This window comes from Bos mutus, chromosome 22 (genome assembly GCF_027580195.1).
Source record: "Bos mutus isolate GX-2022 chromosome 22, NWIPB_WYAK_1.1, whole genome shotgun sequence".
NCBI lineage: Eukaryota > Metazoa > Chordata > Mammalia > Artiodactyla > Bovidae > Bos > Bos mutus.
Window position 1 is genome coordinate 10929309 of NC_091638.1, and position 22442 is coordinate 10951750.

The 22442-nt window shown below is 47.3% G+C and overlaps 1 protein-coding gene across 1 annotated transcript in view; it reads left to right on the forward strand.

Moving 5' to 3' along the window:
* The first annotated feature begins 303 nt into the window (after positions 1-303).
* Positions 304-22442, forward strand: part of DCLK3 (doublecortin like kinase 3) — a 42202-nt gene continuing 20063 nt past the window's right edge. Inside the window, exon 1 of the mRNA XM_070358872.1 lies at positions 304-692. Coding sequence (XP_070214973.1) covers positions 611-692 — 82 coding nt within the window. The 5' untranslated portion in view covers positions 304-610. The remainder of the gene's footprint in view (positions 693-22442) is intronic.

The window sequence follows — 22442 nt, forward strand, 5'->3', positions numbered from 1 at the left end:
TATATCTTAGAGGTCACTGGTGTGAACAGAGGGGGAGCAGGTCTCTGAGTCTGGGGGGCACGCAGGGGGCGGCTGCGGGGTCCGTATATGACCATAGTGGGGATGGGGTAGGGGAAAGGGATCGATGAGGGAAGCCTGGTCTCTGAACCGCTAGGAGGGGTGAGGATTGCCGGGGTCCTGGGAACGCCTTTGGTCCGCCACCCACAGAGGACGTGGGCGAGGCTCAGGTTCAAAGCCCGACCGCTCCTAGCTCAGGGCGCGCCCGGCCAGCGGGGAGAGGCGAGGCTCCAGAGGGGTCCCCGAGGGCCACCTCGGGCGCTCTCTGGAGAAGAAAGGGGTGCGCGAGCAAGTTCAAAGCGGGCCCCACCTGCCTGCAGGGCCGGGCGAGGAGCGGGGCGGGGCGGGGCGAGGCGGGCGCGGGGAGGGAGGCGGGGCGGGCGCGCGGTTGCTAAGCCGGCGCCCCCGGAGACGTTCCCCGTGGCTGTCGCCCGGCGCAGCACAAGGCGGGCGGCGGGAGGGAACGAGCAGAGGAGGCGGCGCGGGTTCCTCGCTGCTAGCGCCGCGCCCGCCCTGCCGTCGAGCCGCTGCCCCGTGTCCGGGCCTCCGAGCCATGCCCGCCGCCACGCCTGCCCCGCGCCCGCCGCCGCCCCCCGCCCGGCCCGCCCCCGGCTGCCCCACTCGGCCCACCCCGGGTAAGTGCTGTGCGCTCGGGCGCCCACCGGGTCGGGGCCGCCGCCGGAATAGGGGGAGCCCTTCTGTCTCCGGGACTGGAGACCCCGCTCCGTGCGCGGCGGGGCCTCAGTGCGGGTCCCGCGGGGGTGCCCGGAGCAACCGCGCAGTGCTTGTACGCGCGTGTATATGCGCGCGCGCGCGTGTGCTTGTGTGTGTGTCCACACCAGCTGCAACGCGCCTCCTCGGGGTTAACGCTATCCCGAGCTGGGTTCCTGTCCCTCGCTGTCCAGAGGGGCCGGCCTGGGAAACGCGGGGACATCCTGCAAGGTGCGGTGGGGCTGCAGGAGAGGGGAGCCGCGAGGGAGCAATCCGGCCTGTATCTGTATTGAGCATCTCGACGTCGCAGGTGCTTTACCTAGAGTTGACCTCATTTCATCCTCTCCACAGACCTATAAGGAAGGTGGATTTATTCCCATTTGTCGGATGAGCAAACGGACGTTCCCAAGGTCACATGGCTTGATAGCAGCCAAGCTGGGATTTGAACCCAGGTTTCCTGCAGCTCTGTGACCCGTCTAAAGGAAAGGCAGTTCTCCTTAGAAGTAAAGAAACACAGAGAAGAACTAAAGACCGCAGGAGAAAAGGCTCCAGGCAGAGCATTTGGGGCACGAACAGAAAAAAAAAAAAGAAAATGAATTCGTGAAATATCCCATCAATGATTTCAAATATAGGACCTCATTTCCACAGCCTTCCCTTTTCTGACTCTGGGGTGAGGTGTTGTGAGACGGGAGAAGGCCGTACAGGGCTGGGCAGAGGTGTCTGGAGACACCTTTTCGGGGTATCTGCCTGCTGGGAGAGGGGAGGGTGAGGAGAAGTTGTGGAGAGAACTCAGTTGTTACTCATTGTCAACAGTTAGTCATCTTTCCATCCCCCTGCACCGCCCCCCACTGTGGATTCCATCTCCTTTACTTTCTGTCTTGTCCAAGATGACAGCTGTCAAGTTGAAGCTGGGTCCTTCCATGTCGATTGTCTTGACATGAGGTGATCCTGTGCCTTGATGGCTGGATTAGGAGCTGTGAACTTAGTCCATTTACTGCTTATAGTGGTGATCTGCAAGCTAGTGTTGAGCTAACACAACTAATGGGGCATTTAGAATAGTAGCCAAGCATTGTGCTTATCTTTAAGGGGCAAGGTGGCAAGAAGCAGGGGCCCTAGCAAGCAAAAAAAAAAAAAAAAAAAAAAAGGAAAAGGCTATTGGGTTTCCCTGGCAGCCCAACTTCAGGAAAACATTTCAGCTTAATATTTGAATTGCTTTGGGCAATGACAGAAAATGCTTCATGGGAGAAAGAAGAGAGTCAGGAAACAATTCTGAAAGAGGCTCTGTAACTCATTCCATGAAGGTTTGAAAGGTCTTTGAGCCAGGTCCTTTTTGGGTGAGCCAAAAGAAATATGAGAACCCCATGAGGCTGCAGAATAACTGAGTCAGCAGTATCGTGGCCATGCTTTGGGTGAACCTTGGAGAAAGGAATACTGAACCCTGGGCTGTCAGGGACTCTCCACTGTCGCTCAGTGTCCCCTCAGAGCCCTTTCTGCACACTGGGACCCCGGGTGCTTTCATTTCCAGCTGCCAGCCTCTCCTCTTTGTTGGAGGAAGACCCTCTTTGCTGGGGCTTCTGGTATCTGTAGAAATCCACTGTAGAGTGGCATCGCGTTGACCTCCAGGCATCATTGCTGCTCTGGCTTCTCTTTCTGGCTTCACATCTTCACTCCCCTACCAATATTTTTCCTAGGGGTACTTGCTAATGAAACACTTTCCTAGGAAATTCCTATCTCAGGATTTGATGCTAGGGAACCGAGCCAAACATTTCTTGAGTACGACTATATCATGAGCTCTGGGCAGCCTGTGCTAGCCTGCAGAGTGCCTTGGTAAGAATTTTCACAAAGTGCCTCCTGATGGATGGAGCTCTGTGCCTAGGCACTAGTTTAACCAACAGGGAGTCAGAGCCCATTAATCACCTCATCTGGGTGCCTTCGGTGAGTGCCCAAAGGGTGGCATGGTGCTCTGGCATAATGCAAAACAAAATGGAGCATTGCTTCATTGTCCACAGGATCTCACTCTTGCCTTCCCTCAACCCTCTTTTAACCAGTTCGAGGGAAATGTCCCTCCCATGTTTTCCTAAATATTTGAATATTTCAGGCAGGTGTCCTGCTTTTCTCTGGTTACATGTGGAGCTGGGTAAATGTCTTAGCTTCTTTCTTTTTAAAAAAATTTTGTGATGTGCATGCTTTTTAATGTTTTTATTGAATTTATTGTAATATCGCTTCTGTTTTATGTTTTGGTTTTTGGGCCGTGAGGCTTATAGGCTCTTAGCTTCCCGAACAGGGATTGAACCCACACTCCCTGCATTGGAAGGCAAAAATCTCAACCACTGGACCACCAGGGAAGTCCCTTTAGCTTCATTCTGAAGACAATAAAGGGAAAGGAAGGGCTGTCTTGACCAGTGGAATCACAGTACCACAGACTCCAGGGACCGGCTGGTGCCTGACCATGGAGGGTGATGGGTCTCCACCAGCCTGGCTTTCCAGGGGCCTCTGCCTGGATTTGGGTTCCTTGTGAGGGGCTTGGATAGGCTTCACTAGTTGAAGGCTCTTGCCTGATAATGTTTTCTTTCCTTGCATCCAGGGGGCTGTTGTATCTGGTATCCAGAGTTTCCCAGGTTTTTCTGTGGTGGCCTCCTATGAATGTCTAAATCTGGCCCATCTGTCAGTAACACAGAGCCCCTTTTGAAGATGCATATGTTGGGGAGTTCTTTGGGAAGGATGTTTTTAACTTCCTGGTAATGTAGGTCAGAAGAGGGAAATACAGGGAGAGTGGAAGTATGGGGAAGCAGACATCTGTCCTGGGAGTCAGGGAGTTCAGGTCCATTCCCAGAGGTCTGAGGCTTCCTGGTGACCTGGTGCAAGGCATTGGACTTCTCTGGGAACCTCGGAGTCTTCACCTTCTTAGCTTAATAGTCATTGTCCAGCCATCCTCAAAGGGTTGTCTGATGATCAAGGAGAAAATATTTTTATTGATTCATCAACAATTATTGACCAAGCCCATAAAATCATTGCCCAGGGAGAGCTGGCAGTGTCTTGGGGAGAGTGGTATATGTAGAGGCGTAGTGGTGTCAGAGGTGATGGGTACGGCTGGGTGAAGGGAAATGGAGATCTCTGGAAGGCTGGAAGATCTGGAAGGCTGTTCCTGAATGGCAGGGTGTCATGCAGTGTGTGGTGATGGGGATTACAATTCTTGAGTCCAAGAGAGTTGCCTTCAAACCCTGACTCTGACTCTTCAGAGCTGTGTGATGATGGGCAAAGTACTCAACCACTCAGAACCTCAGTTTCCTCATCAGTAAAATGGACGTGAGTGAATTGTTCTGAGAATTCAGTGATATAAAACACTTCACAGATATCATTATGATGAGAAAGTGTTGTGTTTTTTAGTGAATTCTTTTTCATCTTTCAGTCTTATTGTGATATAATTGCATACATCAGTATATAAAAGTATGGTTATTAAAGTTACCTGTCAGGATGGAGAGATTCTGTTTGGGTACCTTGGGTCAGTGCCTCTCAAATGTTGAAAGTATATGAATCAGCTGGGATCTTGCTAAAATGTGGGTTTTGACCCAGGTGTCTGGGGTCTGGTTCCACTTTTCTCACTAGCTACTCAGTTCTTCTTATTTTAAAAAAATTATTTATTTATTTATTTGGCTTCCCTGGGTTATGGCACACAGGATCTTCGATCTTCACTGTGGCATGTGGCATCTAGTTCCCTGAACCCGGGCCCCTGCACTGGGAGCTCAGAGTCTTAGCCACTGGACCACCAGGGAAATCCCATCCCTTGGTTCTTAAGTGTGGACCACACTTTGAGTGACAAAGCCTAGGCTAAGGCCTGCCAGGTAAAGTCTGAGTCCTTAGTAGGGGCTGAAGAGCACTGAGTTTGCAGAGATGATGAGGATGGCTCAGGCTTCTCAGAACCCCGTGTGTCTGGTCTGGAACTGGGGCAGAGACGCCTGGGACTTCCTGGAGCTTTTGCTGTTCGGTAAAGTGTTTTCTCTGGGGGGTGATGGATCTCAACTCAGTTTCCTTGCAGTACCTTAGGACAAGTCCTCTGGAGGAAGCTTTTCCTGGCCAAATTGCCAAATGCTGCCTACTTCTGCTGCGTGGTGGTCTTGACAGTGTGGAGATGAATAAGCCACTGATCTTGCAACAGTATGTTTGGGGGTAGGGTGGGGACAGGCATGTAAACATGTAATTATCACATGGCAAGAAAGCATTCTGTAGAGTTCATGGGTAATGCGGGACAGAAGGTTGGAGAAGGGAGGAAAATGTCCTGGTGGTAATTATATCTGAACTAGCTTTTGAAGGATGAATCGAATGGCAGGATGAGGAGGAGGACAGAAGAGTGTGGGGAATGGCATTCTAGGATTAAGTAACAGGATGAGCAAAGGTAAGGTGCCAAGAAGCAGTTTGGTGTGTTCAGGTCATTGAACTAAAAGTTCTTTGCAGCCTGGACCATGATGGGAAGGGCTTGTTCAGGGAGGTGGATGGCCATTCGTGAGGTCAGGATAAGCTAAGCTCTGCTGCAGTAACAGATCAAATTCATCCCCTCGTAGCTTCACCCAACAACGGTTACTTCTCACTCGCACTGTGTGTTCTTCGTAGGTCAGTGGAAGGCCAGGTTGACAGAGTTCCCCTCTTGCTGCCACACCATTGGGAAAAATTGTCCGCTGTGTGGTCGCCAGTGCTGGATGAGATCACAGGAGGGTTGCTCTCTGGCTCTTCCGTGCTTCAGCCTGGAGCTGATGCATCGCTGCTTGTGTTGCAGCCCATTGGCCAGAACCAATGGTGAGAGGGGTGGGAAATGATGAGGGGTGTGTGGATGGGAAGGTCAGAGAATGTCACTGTCTCTCCCACGTATGCTGTGTTTTGTAACTTAAAGCCTCATTCTGAGGGCCTGAGTTTCTCAAATGCGAGTAATATGTGAATTTATTTAAAGGAGGAAAAATGCTAGAGAGTCTAGTGGTGGCTAAAATTATTTTTATTACAGTGCAATTCAAATATGTGATAGCCTTAAATATGTCTAAACTTTTCATATTTAGAGCTTCCTTGTGACCGTAAAACCAAAACAAATGTATGAATAAAATATCAACACAGCTGCAAATTGAATAAATTCAGATTAAGTCCATGAATTTAATGTGATGGATTAAAACTAAAACTAAATCACTGTTTCTGGGTGATTTTTCAGGTTCTTATGAGTTTGGGATGCTATGTGCTGTGCCACACACGTCATGTGATGGCTCACTTCTCAGTTTCCTTTGTCTGATTTAAGTCTGATTTGTTGTTTTCTCACTAGCCTGTGACAATTAAAATAATATTAAAATAATAATTCTATTTCTTGTGACCAGCTACATCATAAATGCCAGAATACACAGAGTGGAATTATGTGGTAGCACTTGGTCATAACATCCTCATTCAGATGACCCAGAATATGTTTATGTTGATTTTCTAGTAATAATCTTTAAAAAGAGGATCATTCAAGTGAAAGCACAAAGTTAAATAAAAAATACTTTTGGAAAATTGTGAACCCCCTAGAGTATATCTGAGGATTCCCCATAATTCGAGAAACAGGTGGAAACCCACTGGAGTTGTTCAGCTGAAGCAGGAGAGAGATGACCCACTTTATGATTCAGAGACATCACTTTGTCCATGGGTGTGGGAGGGGACAGGTAGGAAGAAAGGTCAGAGACAGATGGTTCAGGTCCCATGTTATGGGTTGGGGAGAAGGTGCATGTAGGTAGCAAGTAGTTAAGGGAGTGGAGAGGAGGCATCAGATTTGAGAGACATTTAAGAAGTGGAGTTCCTAGGACTTGGATATTGACCAAATGTGGACGGTGAAGGAAAAGATTGGGAGGAGCTGACTCTTGGTTGTGGGGGTCAGAGAATGGGGGAAGCTGAGGGTGCCTCTGTCCCAGGAGAGGACCATATGCATCCACGGGAGGAGCAGAAGAGCTTTAGGGCAGACTGTGTCCAGCCACATCCATCACCCCACTTTTTCTAATTAACCAAAGCCCTCCTGAACCAGTTTCTGAGAAGCTCTCGCATCTTGCAGTGTCCTTTTCTCCCTCTCCAGGATGTTTCATTAGTGTTCATTTGGAGGTTCCGAGTTAACCCATCTCTTGTGCCTGCCACTTCTGACCCGTTGGAGAAGGTCAGAATCTGCCAGGATCTGGTAACATTTTGCCTAACTAAACACACGTTTTTTTGTCTTCTGTATGTTGGAGGAAAGTGATAATCGTTTGAGAAAACTGGGGATGGTTTTGAGATTGAAGCTGTCATCCCATATCACGTGAGCTTGGTGATCTGCCTTCAGTTTTGAAGAGCACCAACGATTCACTTTCTGCTCTGTGTTTTTGGACTGCTGCTGCTGCTGCTGCTAAGTCGCTTCAGTCGTGTCCGACTCTGTGCGACCCCATAGATGGCAGCCCACCAGGCTCCCCCATCCCTGGGATTCTCCAGGCAAGAACACTGGAATGGGTTGCCATTTCCTTCTGTTTTTGGACAGAGAAGCTCAAAAAATTCTCTGAGGAGGGAGCAAGCATGGTGCTGGTTAAATGGTCTCTAGGTAATTATGCAATGAGAAGGATGGAAACTGCATTTTGCAGCAGAGGAGGGCAGAGAACATGAGGCCACCCAAACACACATGTGAAAAAGGTCACAAAAAAAATCTCTGGTGGCTAGAGTGAAATCTTGTATTAATGAAAGTTTTTGGCATTAATGAATTAATTTATTTTAAAAGTTGGCTTTATATGTTTTTAAATTTATTATGTTGGCTGCGCTGGGTCTTCACTGAGCGGGAACCTGCTCTAGTTGCAGTGAGCTGGGGCTACTCTGGTTGTGGAGCGAGGGCTTCTCACTGCGGTGGCTTCTCTCGTGCAGGGCACGGGCTCTTGGACTCGTGGACTCAGTAGCTGCGGCTCGAGGGCTCTAGAGATCGGGCTCAGTCGCTGTGGCACGTGGGCTCATTTGTCCCATGGCATGTGGGATCTTCCCAGACCCGGGATCGGACCCCTGTCTCCTGCATTGGCAGGCAGATTCTTAATCACTAAACCACCAGGGAAGTCTCACATTAAGTCATTTGAAAGGTAACTTGGTATTTCCCTTTGGTATCAATTATTAACCTAACCATCAACAAGAGCAAAAAGCTGCTGAAAGTGGCATCCACCCTGTCTGTCCTCACGCCTGACAAATTTCCACTTGTCTCTTGGTCTCTACATAGGCGTCACCTTCATGGCAGCACCTCCCAGGGCCTCCAGGGAGACATGCAGGCTTCCCTTGCTGGTTTTCTTTGGAATCTGTGGTCAGTGGTTTGTAAGCTAGTCCTTACTGGTCAGCCTCAGAGACCACATACTACACGCAAACAGGCTTGGAATCCTCCGGAACTGGTGGGGTATTTTTCCTAACAGCCATCTCCACACCCACAAGCTAGTCCAGGGCATCTTCAGGAAGCATCTTTGCACCTCAGGGCTGATTTAGGGAGCAGATCTCCCAGCAATAATAGCCTTGGTTTTAGAAGTGTCTTTCCAGGAGTGAACTGGATGAAGCTGGTCATTCAGTTTCGTTCAGATGCTCTGTAGGTGTCAGATTGGCTGAAGAATCCTCTGGAGCTTGGGTCTTTACATCTGTGGCAGAGACAGTTGGTGCTCTCCAGATATCTACATCTTCCCTTCTTTAGCAGATGCTGTGAGTCCCCCACAGTGGATGAGATGGTTACATGGCACTGCCTCAGCCCCTGTCCTGACGCTTTGCCTGCAATGCACTGTAGCCCCGTTGGAAGGCTTTCCCTGGCTGCAAGGGGCATGGTTGGCCCGGAAGTGCTGGGAGGTTAGTGCTCCTGGGAGCAGCCCTGAACCACTGATGGGGGCGACGGGTAGACACATACCACAGTTCCCTGTCCCCCTGGTGGGCCAACCCTTGGACGTCCTCTGCCTGTTCTCCCCAGAGGTTTCCAGCACGGCTGAGGCCAGGTTGCCCACAGCAGTGACCTGCTCATTCATGTTTGTCTACTGCCTCGTTTCTCCTGCCTCCTCCAGGAGGCAGGTATGTTCCAGGTATGTTCCAGGCTCACCTCCCCTGGTCAACCCAAAGCCTTCCCCCAGGCTCTGCTTTAGGTAGAGTCCCACCCAAGTCGAAGTCTGCTTTGAGGACAGTCCACCCCAACACCCTTTGGGTTGCTTGGGTGGGTGGAAGTGCTGTGTGTCACTTCTCATGAGAGTGACTAAGAGTCAGGGTACTAGCACGGTGTCTCTCCCACCACGGCAGCAACCTGGGAGGATCTGAGATGGAGGAACGTGCTCAGTCCAGTGGGATTTCACAGGGGCAAAAAGCTTGTATTATGGTAGTCACTGAGCTTCTTGGCATTGACCGGTTGAGGCACCTCGCTACCGGATACCCAGCATTGGCCCTGTCCCTGTGGGTAGGGTGGCATCACTAAAGTTCTTTACATAAGAACTTTACGTAAGTTCTTTACATAAGAACTCTTGGGATCTTTTACCTGTGATCATCTTTAATGTTTCTGTTTTCCAAACTTGTTCTCTCTTCAGTGGCTTGAAGAGATGGTACTTAATGTTTAAGTACTTAAATACTAAGATGGTACTTAATATTAAAGTACCATTTATTTGTTTTTCTATGACTTGTAATTAATTCACCTTGAATTTATTTTGGTACATGCTTGTCAAATAAAAATCCAAGTGCATTGCATTTCCAGATTATTATCCAGTTGTTCCAGTATTGAATAAAAATCCTTCCCTTCTCAATTACTTTGTAATGATCCTTTATTATACATTAAATTCTCATGTGAGGTAGTATCTATTTTGGGGCTACAGTTTTCTTTTTTGTGAAATTCAGCTCTTTTTGTGTAAGTACCAAGGCATTGTAATTATAGCTCTATAAAATATTTTACTATCCTCATTACTCATTTCCCTCTTGTCTGTCTTTAAAAATTGCATTAGTGCTTAAATGGCATCAAACCTACAAATCCCAATTGAAAAGAACTGATATGTTTAACCTATTAGGACTTCACGTTCTGGAACCATTATTTAAACGGATATCCTATTTCCTCTCTCCGTTTTGTGATTTTTCTTATGGGCTTCCCTGATGGCTCAGTTGGTAAAGAATCTGCCTGCAATGCAGGAGACAACTCTGGTTCGATTCCTGGGTTGGGAAGATCCCCTGGAGAAGGGATAGGCTACCCATTCCAGTATTTTTGGGCTTCTCTGGTGACTCAGATGGTAAAGCATCTGCCTACAATGCAGGAGACCTGGGTTTGATCCCTGGGTTGGGAAGATCCCCTGGAGAAAGAAATGGCAACCCACTCCAGTATGCTTGCCTGGAAAATCCCATGGACCAAGGAGCCTGGTAGGCTACAGTCCATGGAGTCACAAAGAGTCCGACCGCCTAACACTTATGTTGATCATATGTATTTTTCATTCCTAGGAATTATATGTATGTTAACATTATGTATGTTCTTAGTTTAAAATTGTATTTTCCAACTGATTGTTGTTGTTATATAGGAAAACAATATAATATATGTAATTTTAAAATGTTGGCCTTATAGTTGACCACTAGCTAATTGTATTTTGAAGTGAAAAGCACAAAGCTTTCATTAGATTCCCTGTGCCCTAATTGCCTTTCCAAGTGGCTCTGAATAAACAAATGGATATATGCTAGCGTTGAAATGAACTCAAGGAACTTCCCTTGAGCAGTCCAGTGGTTAGGACTCCACGGGTTGGATCCCTGGTTGGGGGACTAAGATCCCACATACTGCAAGGTGTGGTCAAAAAAAAAAATAAAGGGAGCGAAGGAGGGATAGAGAGAAAAGGTATACAAAGGAACCGGGCATTTGGTAGGAATCATTGGAGCCTACCCACAGTCTAAGCGCAGAGTTACAGATGCTGTGAGACAAACAGCGTGGGGTCACTGTGTTTTCTCTTTGAGACAGCATCTCTCCAGAATTTGAAACTCGCTTGTAGGTGTCTCTGACTGGTCCTAGACATCAGTAGCTCCAACATCACAGTCTTCCCTTTGACGACTGCCCCTTGTTGGTAATGACATGTTTGTATTTTGAGTCTGGATAATAAAAGACGCCATCAGAGGCCACTGGCAGTGGCAAACAAGACAGAACTGACAGGTCAGACTGGTTAAAGTAAAACAAAATAGAAGGAGTCCTTTTATTTTATGTACTGTGTTTGAGTTAAGAAAACCAAAATCATGGAAATGTTAATTTAAAAAGGAAAAAGGAACTAGATGGAAGCTCCTTTTTCTTTGTAGAACTTGGAGTCAAGCGATGCCCAGGGGTGGCAGACCTCCCCAGTAAACTCATTATGAGGAAGTGCCCAAGTGCAAAGTTATGTGTGCTGTGCTGCGGCTTTTAGAACCTCTACTGCTTTCTCTTTAATGCCACTAATATTAAATTTAGAATTCCCAGGTGTTGCTCATTTTCTACAAGAACAGTATAACTGAGGAGGTTTGCTGGGGTTTTTGTTTGTGTTTTTTTTATTATGGTTTGCTGGTTTCAAAGACTGTCTTTGCCAAAGCAGTCCTGTAGCGTGAAAAGAAAAACAGGAATCCACACTTGGATTAAGGAGAAACGGGGGATAAGTAAAAAGTCGGAGACCCAGTGGAAAGACCCCTGCGGGTTCCGTGTTCTCGGGAAGGTTTGTCAGTTATTGGCTTTTTTTCCAGTTGCTTTGTCTATAGGACGGAGCAAAGACACCGGCGGCTGCCTGGTGCTGTAAGTTTCCTGTGCTTTTTTCATCAGAGGACAAAGTGGGTGTCCTTGCTAAGGGGTTTTTCTAGAAAGGCAAGTGGAGTGTTTGTGTCGAGGTGGGGAAGGGTGGGTTCGGAGGCAGACTGGGCCTCTTTTGTCTCAGCTTGTTCCCTGTGGTCATACACACAATGTGTGGGTGTCAAGTGCTCTTAAGTGAGGATGTTAACGGAGGAAAAACACATGCATGGTGGATTTTTATCCTCATTGCCTTTTGTTTTTAATGAAACGCACGAGAAGGAATGCCTTCTACTTAGGAATTTGGAAAAATGCCACCAAACGCAAAGCGCTGAGTGCTCATTCTTATTCTCGGGATTGCCCTGGTGGTCCAGTGGTGAGGACTCCACACTTCCACTGCAGAGGCTGAGGGTTCAATCCAGGTCGGGGAGCTAAGATCCCACATGCCTTGCAGTGTGGTTCTATCCTCTAAAATAACCAAATGTAAAGAGCTCTCATAATTTGGGGCAGTGGTGGGGGTCTGTGTTCCCTGGATGCGGACCCTGAGGTAGGGATTCCTGTGCGGGTGACTTTGGCGGGAGGGCTGACAGGAGAAGGAGGTGGGGGAATAAGATGAGCAAGGGATGCAGCTAAGCAAGGATGTGGTCTCAGCTGGGAGTGATGGGGCTTGCAGGGCCTCAAGGAGCTGGTCTCCCTGTGGGGTAAGGGCCCTGTCTTTGTACCCTTTCCGTCCTCATCAATCAAAAGAGCTGGCAGGTGGCAGCTGGTAAGGGCGTCTGAGTGGGCACTTGCAGCATCCATGACTGAGGAGCTGTCAGTAGGTTTGGGGGCAGAAACAGATAAAAAAAATTCTGAGTACAGGATTGCCTTAATCACCCGGGCCACTCTGAGAATTGTGAACTTGACTGCGAGGCTGTTTTCCTAAAAATGACTATGGAGTTGTTAGGTTCATTCCTGCAATACCTGTTTATGGACAGTCTGCCACAAGCTTGCCATCAGGGCTGGGTGTTTGGAATCTTGCCAGGCAGGGCCCTTTTACTTAATAGGCTTCATCCCTGCAAATCATGTATTTTTGGGCAAGTGTCAAGAGACGGCATTACAAGGGATCCTGAAGAAGCTTAACCCCAAATGGAGAAGCCAGAGCCGCCAAGGTTTACCCCTATTAAGGCTTGGAAGGAAGCAGCCTTTGTGAAAAGTATTTGTAAATGATGCTCTCAAAAGGCCTAGTGTAGCAGTGGGGCTGTTTGAGGGAACCATGTAAGTTTCTACTCACTGAGATTGGCATTTTTACATATATATTTGTTTATCTGGCTGCATCGGATCTTAGTTGTGACCTGCAGAATCTTCGTCTTGGTCGTGGCACGCAGGATCTTTAGTTGCGACATGCCAGCTCTTGGTTGCAGTCTGCGGGCTCTCGTTCCCCAGTCAGGGCGCAGGGCAAACACGGGCCCCCTGCATTGGGAGCCCAGAGTCTTAGCCACTGGACCAGCAGGGAAGTCCCGAGATGGTCTTCTTAGTAGGAGAGCTGTTGCCTTGGTGCCGCCGTTGTCAATCTGATCTAACTACGAGGTACTGAGTGCTTCCTCTGTGTAGGTGACCTCCTGCCTGTCCTCTTGTTACCATCTTTACCTCCCGTCTCCTAGGAGGCGGGGCTGGTGCTGGCCGTGCAGACTCCCCTGGCAGCGAGGAACACCTCTGCCAGCAGAGGTGCAGTTGAGGACCCTGTGGCTCTGATACTCAGGTTGGGTATTGGGCTGGAGCTTTGTAGTATCAAATACTTATTGGATGCAGTCAGAGTCCCTGCACTGTGACTTCCCTACTTTCCAATGAGAGGAAAACCAAGTCCAGTTTTAATTTCCTAAAGGAAGAAAAGGTTACACCTTAATCTGCTTTCCCCCAGCATCACTCTTCTTTGTTTAGAATCTTAATTCATTTTGGGGAGTTGTTGTTTTTTTGTTTTTTGTTTTTTTTAGCTCATCCTGTCTACAGGGATCAAGGACGAGCTCACTTGTTTATTGCCAGCTGCAGGAACACTGGGTGACCTTATTTTGCCCAGTTGGGATGTTGGCTGGCTTAATAATTGGAGCAGAGTTAAACTGAGGCTGCTCTGCTTAGGCATTGTTGCCTGTTGATGAGTCTGAGTCCGGCTTTGTTTCCTCTGGCTAATCCCATGAGTTTTGCTTTATTCCATGGTTACAAATGACTCCCCCAAACCTGTCTGAACTGTTGCTCAGAAAGATTCAGGGTCTGTTTCAGTTCTTAGTAGCTGGCTGTGTGGCTTGGGCTAATTGCTTAACCTCTCTGGTCTACAGTCATATCTAAAAATTGAGGGTGTTGGACTATTGGCCCTTTTAATTCTGATACCCACAGATTTTTCACTGACATGGCCTTTGCCTTCAACACGTGGTCCTTCTTAAGATCCTTCTTTGTATCTTTCTTAGATTGATCCATGACATTGCTTTTGTTTACAAAAGATGAATATTTCCATATAAGCAATTTCTGAGAATTTTTTACCAGTAAATCCAACCCATCATGTAATGACCATACCTTAAATATTTATATAAAGTTCTTCCTCAGTCTGGTGTATCTAAACCTCAGGTAGGGACTTCCCTGGCAGTCCAGTGGTTAAGACTCCAAGAATCCAATGCAGGGGATGTGGATTTGATCTTTACTCAAGGAACTAAGATCCCCAATGCAGTGCAGCACAGCCAAGAAAAATAAAATAAACCTCAGGTAAATAGCACAGTGGAACTACTTAGGGTATTTATTTCTTCTTGAGTTAACTTTGGTAACATGTCTCTTTCAGGGAATCCACCCATTTAGTTAAGCTGTCTTATTTATTGGCTCAAAATTATTCATCATATTCCTTTATTATTATTTTACATAAGCAGCCCCAGTGTTTTTCAAATGTCTCATTTCTCCTATACATTAATGAAAACTATATATATTTTTGGAACATTTTCTCTTGAATTGTTTTACTTGCTTGCTATTTAATTATACGTTGCACATGGAGGTTGTCTTACAGAGAAATCAAAATCATTTAAAAACCACTTTCTAAGAATCCACAAGCTCTTTGCTTCCTCTGTGCTTAAAGCAATGGCAGGTCTTTTGTTTTTGTGTTTTGGGCTGTGCCATGCAGCTTGTGGGGCCTTAGTTTCCCTACCAGGGATTGAACCATTGCCCTTGGCAGTGAAAGCACAGAGTTCTAACCATTGGACCACCAGAGCATTCCCAATAACGGATAGTGGAGGTCTGTGCCTGCCCCTCAGATATGCGTCTGATAATGAGGGATGAGAGTCTACAGGGAGGTGCTGGTGGATGGTACAGATATACCAAGTGTCTTTACATCACTCTGAGATCCGTCCAACCAGAGCACAGAGATGCAGAAATGAGTAAGCTAGGTTCATCTCTCTAGAAAAAAGACAGTGGAGGAATTGCTTTTAGAATGATTGCCACAGGGACTTCCCTGATGGTCTAGTAGTTAAGACTCTGTGCTTCCAATGCAGGGGGTGCAGGTTCTATCCCCGGTCAGGAACTAAGATCCTACACGCCATGGAGTGTGGCAAAAATAAAGAATGGTTGCTGCGCCTCACCTATAGGGATAGAGCGTGGTAAAGCTCTGTCTAGCCCAGTGTTTGAATGTTGTTCTGACACAGGTGGGTAGAGACCAGTGGGCCGGTGAAGGCTCTGTGGTGTGATAACCAGACAGAAGAAGGAAAATACAAAGTCTGGGAGGATCAAGTCAGCTGGAGACGGGTCCCAAGGTGGGATGTAGTTTAGTGCTCCCTTTCCAAATAAACACACCCCCTTGAACCGCCTTGAACAGTCCCGAGAGAAGCAAAACATCAGCCCCAGTCAAGGTTATTGTGAATCTCTGAGCTCCAACAAGTCAGGATTAAAAATCTAGGTCACAGGAAACCACAGCCCAGCCTGGGAGCTGTGCCCTCTTGTAATTTTACTGAGTGAGCAGTGATACCCCAGACGTGGGTGAGCTGGGGAGTGTTGGAAGAAACATTAAACCCAGGGGTCAGCCTGAAAGAGAAGCTATCCTCAGCGGAAGCGTCGGTCAAAGCCAACTGGCATTGGATATCAGAGAAGGACCGATGTGAGGGACAATGGTGGGACACAGAGCAGTGGGCAAAAAGAGGAGCCTGAAGGCTTCGTGCGATGGAACGAGCAGAGGCGGGAGAAGCATTCATCTGGACAAACCGCGGGTAGAGAGAAGGTTATCTGTCGTGGTTACTGAGATATCTGAAGCTCACCAGCCTGGGAGCAAACGAGGTCGTGTTAATATTAATGCCCAGCATGGGGTCCCAGCGGCCCCGCCTGTTCTCACAGGACCTCAGTGGGTATCCTCAGGGTCCCCCCTGGGGAGGATGTCACCTCATCCTCAGGGGCACCAGGATGAGCATCCTCAGGATGCTCAGATGCATCAGGGCTCCCGTTCTTCCTCCATTCGTGATTCACTCCTCACTACCCTCTGCTTTGCTGTTCCCTGGCTGCCAGGGTGTTCCCAGGGCCCTAGGTTGCCCCCTTCTACTGCACCCCCTACCTGCAGCTTCTCTCTATAGCTTAGGCCTGTAGCTGTGCTTCTCAAAGTGTGGTCCAGGGGCCAGCAGCATTGCATCACCCGGGGACCTTGTTAGAGCTGCAGAATCTCAGCCCCACCCTCCACCCGGACTGACTGTATTAGGATCTGCATTTTAACATGGTCCCTGGGGGTGTCACAGTTAGCATTTGAGAAGCCCTGCCAAGTGGGAGCCGCTGGTTTTCCCACTTTAGCAGGGTGCTCAAAGGAAGCAGGTCAGTGACAACAGGGAAAAGTTCATATGTCAGTCCTGGATCTTTTTTGTCTTGGGATGACCTGGGATATCTGAGGAGAGAGGAGAATACCTTCTGGCTTGCATAAGCAGGAGGATTCATCAGACAAAATAAAGCTAGCAGAGAAGAAAGTGGGAACCGTGACATGCTGATGAAATGGGACCAGATCAGGGTGAGCCAGAAAACTGAGCGGGGGAGGATGAGAGATATTGAGGGGGTCAGAGATGAGCTTTAAAATGAGGAAAGACACATACTTTAGAATCCCCTTGTAAACAACAGTGGAGAAGGAAAGGGCAACCCACTCCAGTATTCATGCCTGGAAAATCCCATGGACCGAAGAGCCTGGTGGGCTACAATCCATGGAGTCACAAAGAGTCGGACACGACTGAGCGACTTCTGTGTGTGTGTGTGTGTATGTAAACAACAGAGGCACCGCATAAAATGCATCACAATTTCAAGGTAGCTGGGACAGTAAATGTCATCATTAAATCAGCGAGTACCTTGGGAAAAATGTATCAGGCATCTGTTCTAACAAGTACTGGCAAACATCCCTCACCCAGAGACCCTAGAGAGCTTTTGTGTCAACATGCTGGGAGGCACTTGGAACTGGCACAAGAAGGTTAGCAGGTAAGAGAGAACCCCAAACCTGGGACTTTTCTGAGATGAGAGCAGGAGAAAGCCTTTCTAATTACTCTGTTCCTGATGTCCTGTCGGTAATAAAGATTAATTAGTGATGACATTAGAGTGTCATCGGTGATGACAGACAGTAAATAGCAACATTTTATTTTATTACCTTACTCTTGTTAATTTTCCCGGCTTTGATCAATACAGACATTACCCAGGCTTCCTAGTTACGAAACAGTAACTAGGCTTAGTAAAAGGCTGCGTTCCAATTTTTTATTCGTTTAGGAAAACCCTCCTTGGGATGTTTGCATAATCAAATGTAAGTTCGCAAATGTTTCTGCTGCCTCAGATTTGCATATGAGCAAAATGAGTTTGTTCCCAAACAGCCCCTGGAAAACTCCCAGGACAAATGATTACTCAGTGAAAAGGAAAATGATTTCAGCCAATTCCTCTCCCTCTCCCATAGACAAATGGAAGTGAATCGTCTCTTAGCACTGCCTACTGAGGCCACCAGTAATCCGTCTGCTGACACCATCAAGGAATAAGAGGTTGATAAAGGGAAAGAATTTCAAGTGGAGCTTCCCTGTTAGGAAGGAAGATTCCATGTCATTTGATGCATTGCATGGGCTTTTTTTTGTTGCATTGCTTATTAACCAGATGTTTTAAAACACCAATTTCCATTTCTTTTAATACTCAGAATTTGTAAATAGTTAAAGAGTGATCATATATTATTTATGTCCTATAGCAACTTGGGTATGATTCTCCTATTTCTTTTTCTAGTGTGTTATTATAGGAGCCAAGGCGAGAATTCCAAAGTGGATGCTGAGCTTAGGCATAGTTTTTCTTTGTGGTGTAATTTAGACCTATGGGTATGGTTAAAAATGACTAGGAAGAGACTTCCCTGGTGATCCAGTAGTTAAGACTTGGTGCTTCCAAGGCAGGGGGCTTGGGTTCGATCCTTGGTTGGGGAACTAAGATCCCACGTACCTCAGAAGCAGAGCCAAAAATTAATAAATAAATGCGGTACAGATGTACCGCATTTTTTTTAATGACTAGGAAATGACAACCCACTCCAGTACTCTTGCCTGGAAAATCTCATGGACAGAGGAGGCTGGTAGGCTGCAGTCCGTGGGGTCTTGAAGAGTCGGACATGACTGAACGACTTCACTTTCACTTTTCACTTTCATGCATTGGAGAAGGCAATGGCAACCCACTCTAGTACTCTTGCCTGGAGAATCCCAGGGACGGCGGAGCCTGGTGGGCTGCTGTCTATGGGGTCGCACAGAGTTGAACACAACTGACGCAACTTAGCAGCAGCAGGAAATGGTATACTCCTTTTGTTTTCATGAAAGAATATAAGTAAAAGATTCATGTTAGCAGTATATTTTCCTTGTGTGTGTGTGTGTGTGTGTGCTTTTCCCCCTTGACCCTAAACTTGATGATTAGCAGCCTGGACAAAATAATGATAAAGGATTGGATAGGAAACTGGGTTCATGTGACTTCCAGTCATTTTGGTAGCCTTTTCAGTGTAAAAAGGTATAGAGCTGACCCTTGTGGAACGAGGTTACATTAATTCATCTGAGTTGTGACAGCAGCGAGGAGGCCACAGTTGCTTGGAGCCAAACCCATCACAGGTAATAACAGAAAATGCTCTTGCAGTTACTGAGTTTATTGGCTCAGACCAGCCAGAGAGTCCTAGGATCAGTGAGCAGGAAGTTTATCAACCCACAGGAGCCGGATGCTTAGATCTGCCTGGGTGTTTCTCTTAATATCCTGTCCCTACTGGTTTTCTGTTTCAGTCACTACTTAAATGACAAATTCACCCTGCCGAGTCACATTTAGCATCATGTCCTCTTCGCCCTTGACATGTATGTGGATTGGGAGAAAACCGAAGGTTATGAGACCTGTTCTGTTGGAGAGGGAAGAAAACAGACACAGTTGAGTGCCCACTCTATGCCAAACAGCATGCAGAGGCGAGGTGCCAGAGTTAGCCCACGTGGAAGAGGGCTCAGAGAGGTCACATAGTGCTCCCAAGGTCACACAGCTACTCAGAGCCTGGTAGGACCAGGATTTAAATGAGCGCTTCTGACCCGGTGTTCGCATTCTTTGTGCAACTCGGAAAGGAAGCTTCACAAAACTCTGAAGAAATACACTCCCTCCCTGTATCATCTGTCCTTGGCAAATGCTACCTTGTCTCATTTCCTGGTAGTCAGTGGATGTCTGTGACCATATTTTCTTTTATCTCATTTGTTTCATTTAGTTAAGGTCTGTTGTGGGATGTCTAACCAGTGAGGAAACTAGAAACGCTCAATTATTTTGCAAGGAGAGCCGGAAGCCTGAGACCTGATATGCATGCTGAAGTTAGTACTGAAACGGGTTTCCCCAGTCTCACATGCTTATTATATATCCTGGGACAGAGGAAGGGAGTTTGCGTAATCCACGGCCTCTGCTTTTGGTGAGGCTGAGTTTAGTTGAGAGGGGGAATATTTACAAACCTTGGAAGATGAAGTAACAGTGAGCTGAGGTGTACAGAAGGAAGGGTCTCAAGCATTCATGTGAAACGTTGTTTTAATGAATGAACAGAGCTTCAGAAGAGGGAGCTGTGACTGTGAACTTGTGAGGTCAGGGAGGGTTTGGTGGTGGATGCGGGTCTTAGGTCTTACGTGATGGTGAGGCTTGGATGGGTGGGAGGAGTGAGGATGCCATCTCAGAGAGACAGCAGTGAACCGTCTGGAAGAGAGATCTTAGTTCCCTGCCCAAGACCTGAACCTGGGTAGCCTGGATGAACAGCCGGAGTCCCAGCCGCTAGTCCATCAGGGGCAAAAGGCTAGAAACAAAATTCCCCTCGCTCTTGCCATGTTTGAAATAGGAATTTCTCAAAGAGGCAAAAACTGTAAAAACAGGTACAAAGCTTATTATCAGAGATACAGTATAACATGTGGGAGAGCACCCAGAGAAACATTGTGTTTGTTTAAGACTGAAGCAAGGCAGAAATACCACCCAGAGAGAAGGGGTATGGGCGCCCTCCCCAGTGAGGAAGAATGCAGTAAAGAGGCAGTTAAATCATATATATCAGGCAGTTCTTCTGGATCTTTGTTTACCTTTGGCTAGTAATTTCATTTCTTTTCCTACACCTGACCTGTTCTAGGACCCACCCTTCCAGCGCACCCCACCCAATATATATGAGCAGCTTTTTTGCCAAGATGGATTCCAGCGCAGAGGCCAGTGGGAGGTTTGACGACACTTATTATGGGATGGCACGCCCTCGTTTTTGACCCCTGAGGAGGCTTCCTCAACTGCGTGTGCAGTTGGGGAGTTTTCTCTGACCTCATGAGCAGACCTCTTATCTCTTTACTCCAGCAGAGCTCAGCTCCTGCCATTAACTTTGTCCTTGGAGCATCTGCGGAAAACAAAGCTTCAATTTTACTCCATTTGACAAACTCCAGCTGCTCTGCCCAGGGGCCCATCTATCTCCTACCCCAGGTAGAGTGGGGTTGGGATGGGTGAGGTGCTGCTGGATGAGGGAGCACCTTCCATGTGAAGCTGAAGAGTTTGGGTTTGACCCTCAGAGATGATAATAAGGAGCTCCCGTAGGCTCTTAAGGAGACAAGTGGCTCTGTGAACGTTCTGCTGCATGCATGGGCTTGATGGGTGCTGGGAAAACCCTGTAAACATTCATCTGAGGCAAAAGCAGCGGTATTGTCAAGCTGAGGTCAGTTTATGCTGCTATAGGAAATTAACAGAAAAACGATGCCACAAGGGCATCCTTTCCCGTGCCCTTCCTGGAAACTGCCAACTGGTGGCTGAGGACTGGGAATGAGGACACTTAATTTTTACTATGCCTACTTTGATTAACTATTGTTAGTGTAGAGACAGAGTAGGGGTTATTATCCAAGATAGTGCTAGGTTGAGCCATATGAAATTTCCCTTTCAAGGTAATTGGCAGTTGCTGTTCAGTCGCTAAGTCGTGTCCGACTCTTTGTGGCCTCATGGACTGCAGCGTGCCAGGCTTCCCTGTCCTTCACTATCTCCCGGAGTTTGCTTGAACTCATGTCCATTGAGTCAGTGATGCCATCCAACCATCCTCTGAGATGTAATTGGTAGAACTGCTAGCAATTTTATACAGTTCTACTTAATTGATTTTGTCAGTTGTTGGAGATGCGTGGACATGGTCAGGTTATCTGGGTAGGTCCTGGATAGTGCTGCTTATAGTCAGCCCCAAAGTCCTCAGGGCACTATTTTCCTTGGGTGATGGAACTGATCCTGGAGATTGAACCCAGGGTCCCAGGGATGTTCTAGGCTCTTCCTCTCCAGGCTGTTTGCTCTTCTTGCCGATGGACCAGACATTCAGAATCTCCTGATTTTTTCTCTTCCCTTTAAAGAAGAAAAATCTGCCCTGGACTAAGAAATTTAAAGGAGGAAGAAGGGCTTATGGAAGAGAAGATAAAAATAATTGCTCTTGAGATTGTGTTTCCCAGGACTCCCTAGTAGCATGATACAGACAAAACCAGAAGTGCTACCTTTGTAGATCCTAGTTATGTTGGGGAGGAGGGGTACCAAGTTCTCACTCTGGCTCTAGATCACAGAGGTTTTAAGGGAGTTTGAGAACAACAGACTGGTTCCAAATAGGAAAAGGAGTACGTCAAGGCTGTATATTGTCATCTTGCTTATTTAACTTCTGTGCAGAGTACATCATGAGAAACGCTGGGCTGGAAGAAGCACAAGCTGGAATCAAGATTGCCAGGAGAAATATCAATAACCTCAGATGTGCAGATGACACCACCCTTATGGCAGAAAGTGAAGAGGAACTAAAAAGCCTCTTGATGAAAGTGAAAGAGGAGAGTGAAAAAGTTGGCTTAAAGCTCAACATTCAGAAAACTGAAGATCATGGCATCTGGTCCCATCACTTCATGGCAAATAGATGGGGAAACAGTGGAAACAGTGTCAGACTTTATTTTGGGGGGCTCCAAAATCACTGCAGATGGTGACTGCAGCCATGAAATTAAAAGACGCTTATTCCTTGAAAGAAATGTTATGACCAACCTAGATAGCATATTCAAAAGCAGAGACATTACTTTGCCAACAAAGGTCTGTCTAGTCAAGGCTATGGTTTTTCCTGTGGTCATGTATGGATGTGAGAATTGGACTGTGAAGAAGGCTGAGCACTGAAGAATTGATGCTTTTGAACTGTGGTGTTGGAGAAGACTCCTGAGAGTCCCTTGGACTGCAAGGAGATCCAACCAGTCCATTCTAAAGGAGATCAGTCCTGGGTGTTCTTTGGAGGGAATGATGCTAAAGCTGAAACTCCAGTACTTTGGCCACCTCATGCGAAGAGTTGACTCATTGGAAAAGACTCTGATGCTGGGAGGGATTGGGGGCAGGAGGACAAGGGGACAACAAAGGATGAAATGGCTGGATGGCATCACCAACTCAATGGATGTGGATTTGAGTGAACTCTGGGAGTTGGTGATGGACAGGGAGGCCTGGCGTACTGTGATTCATG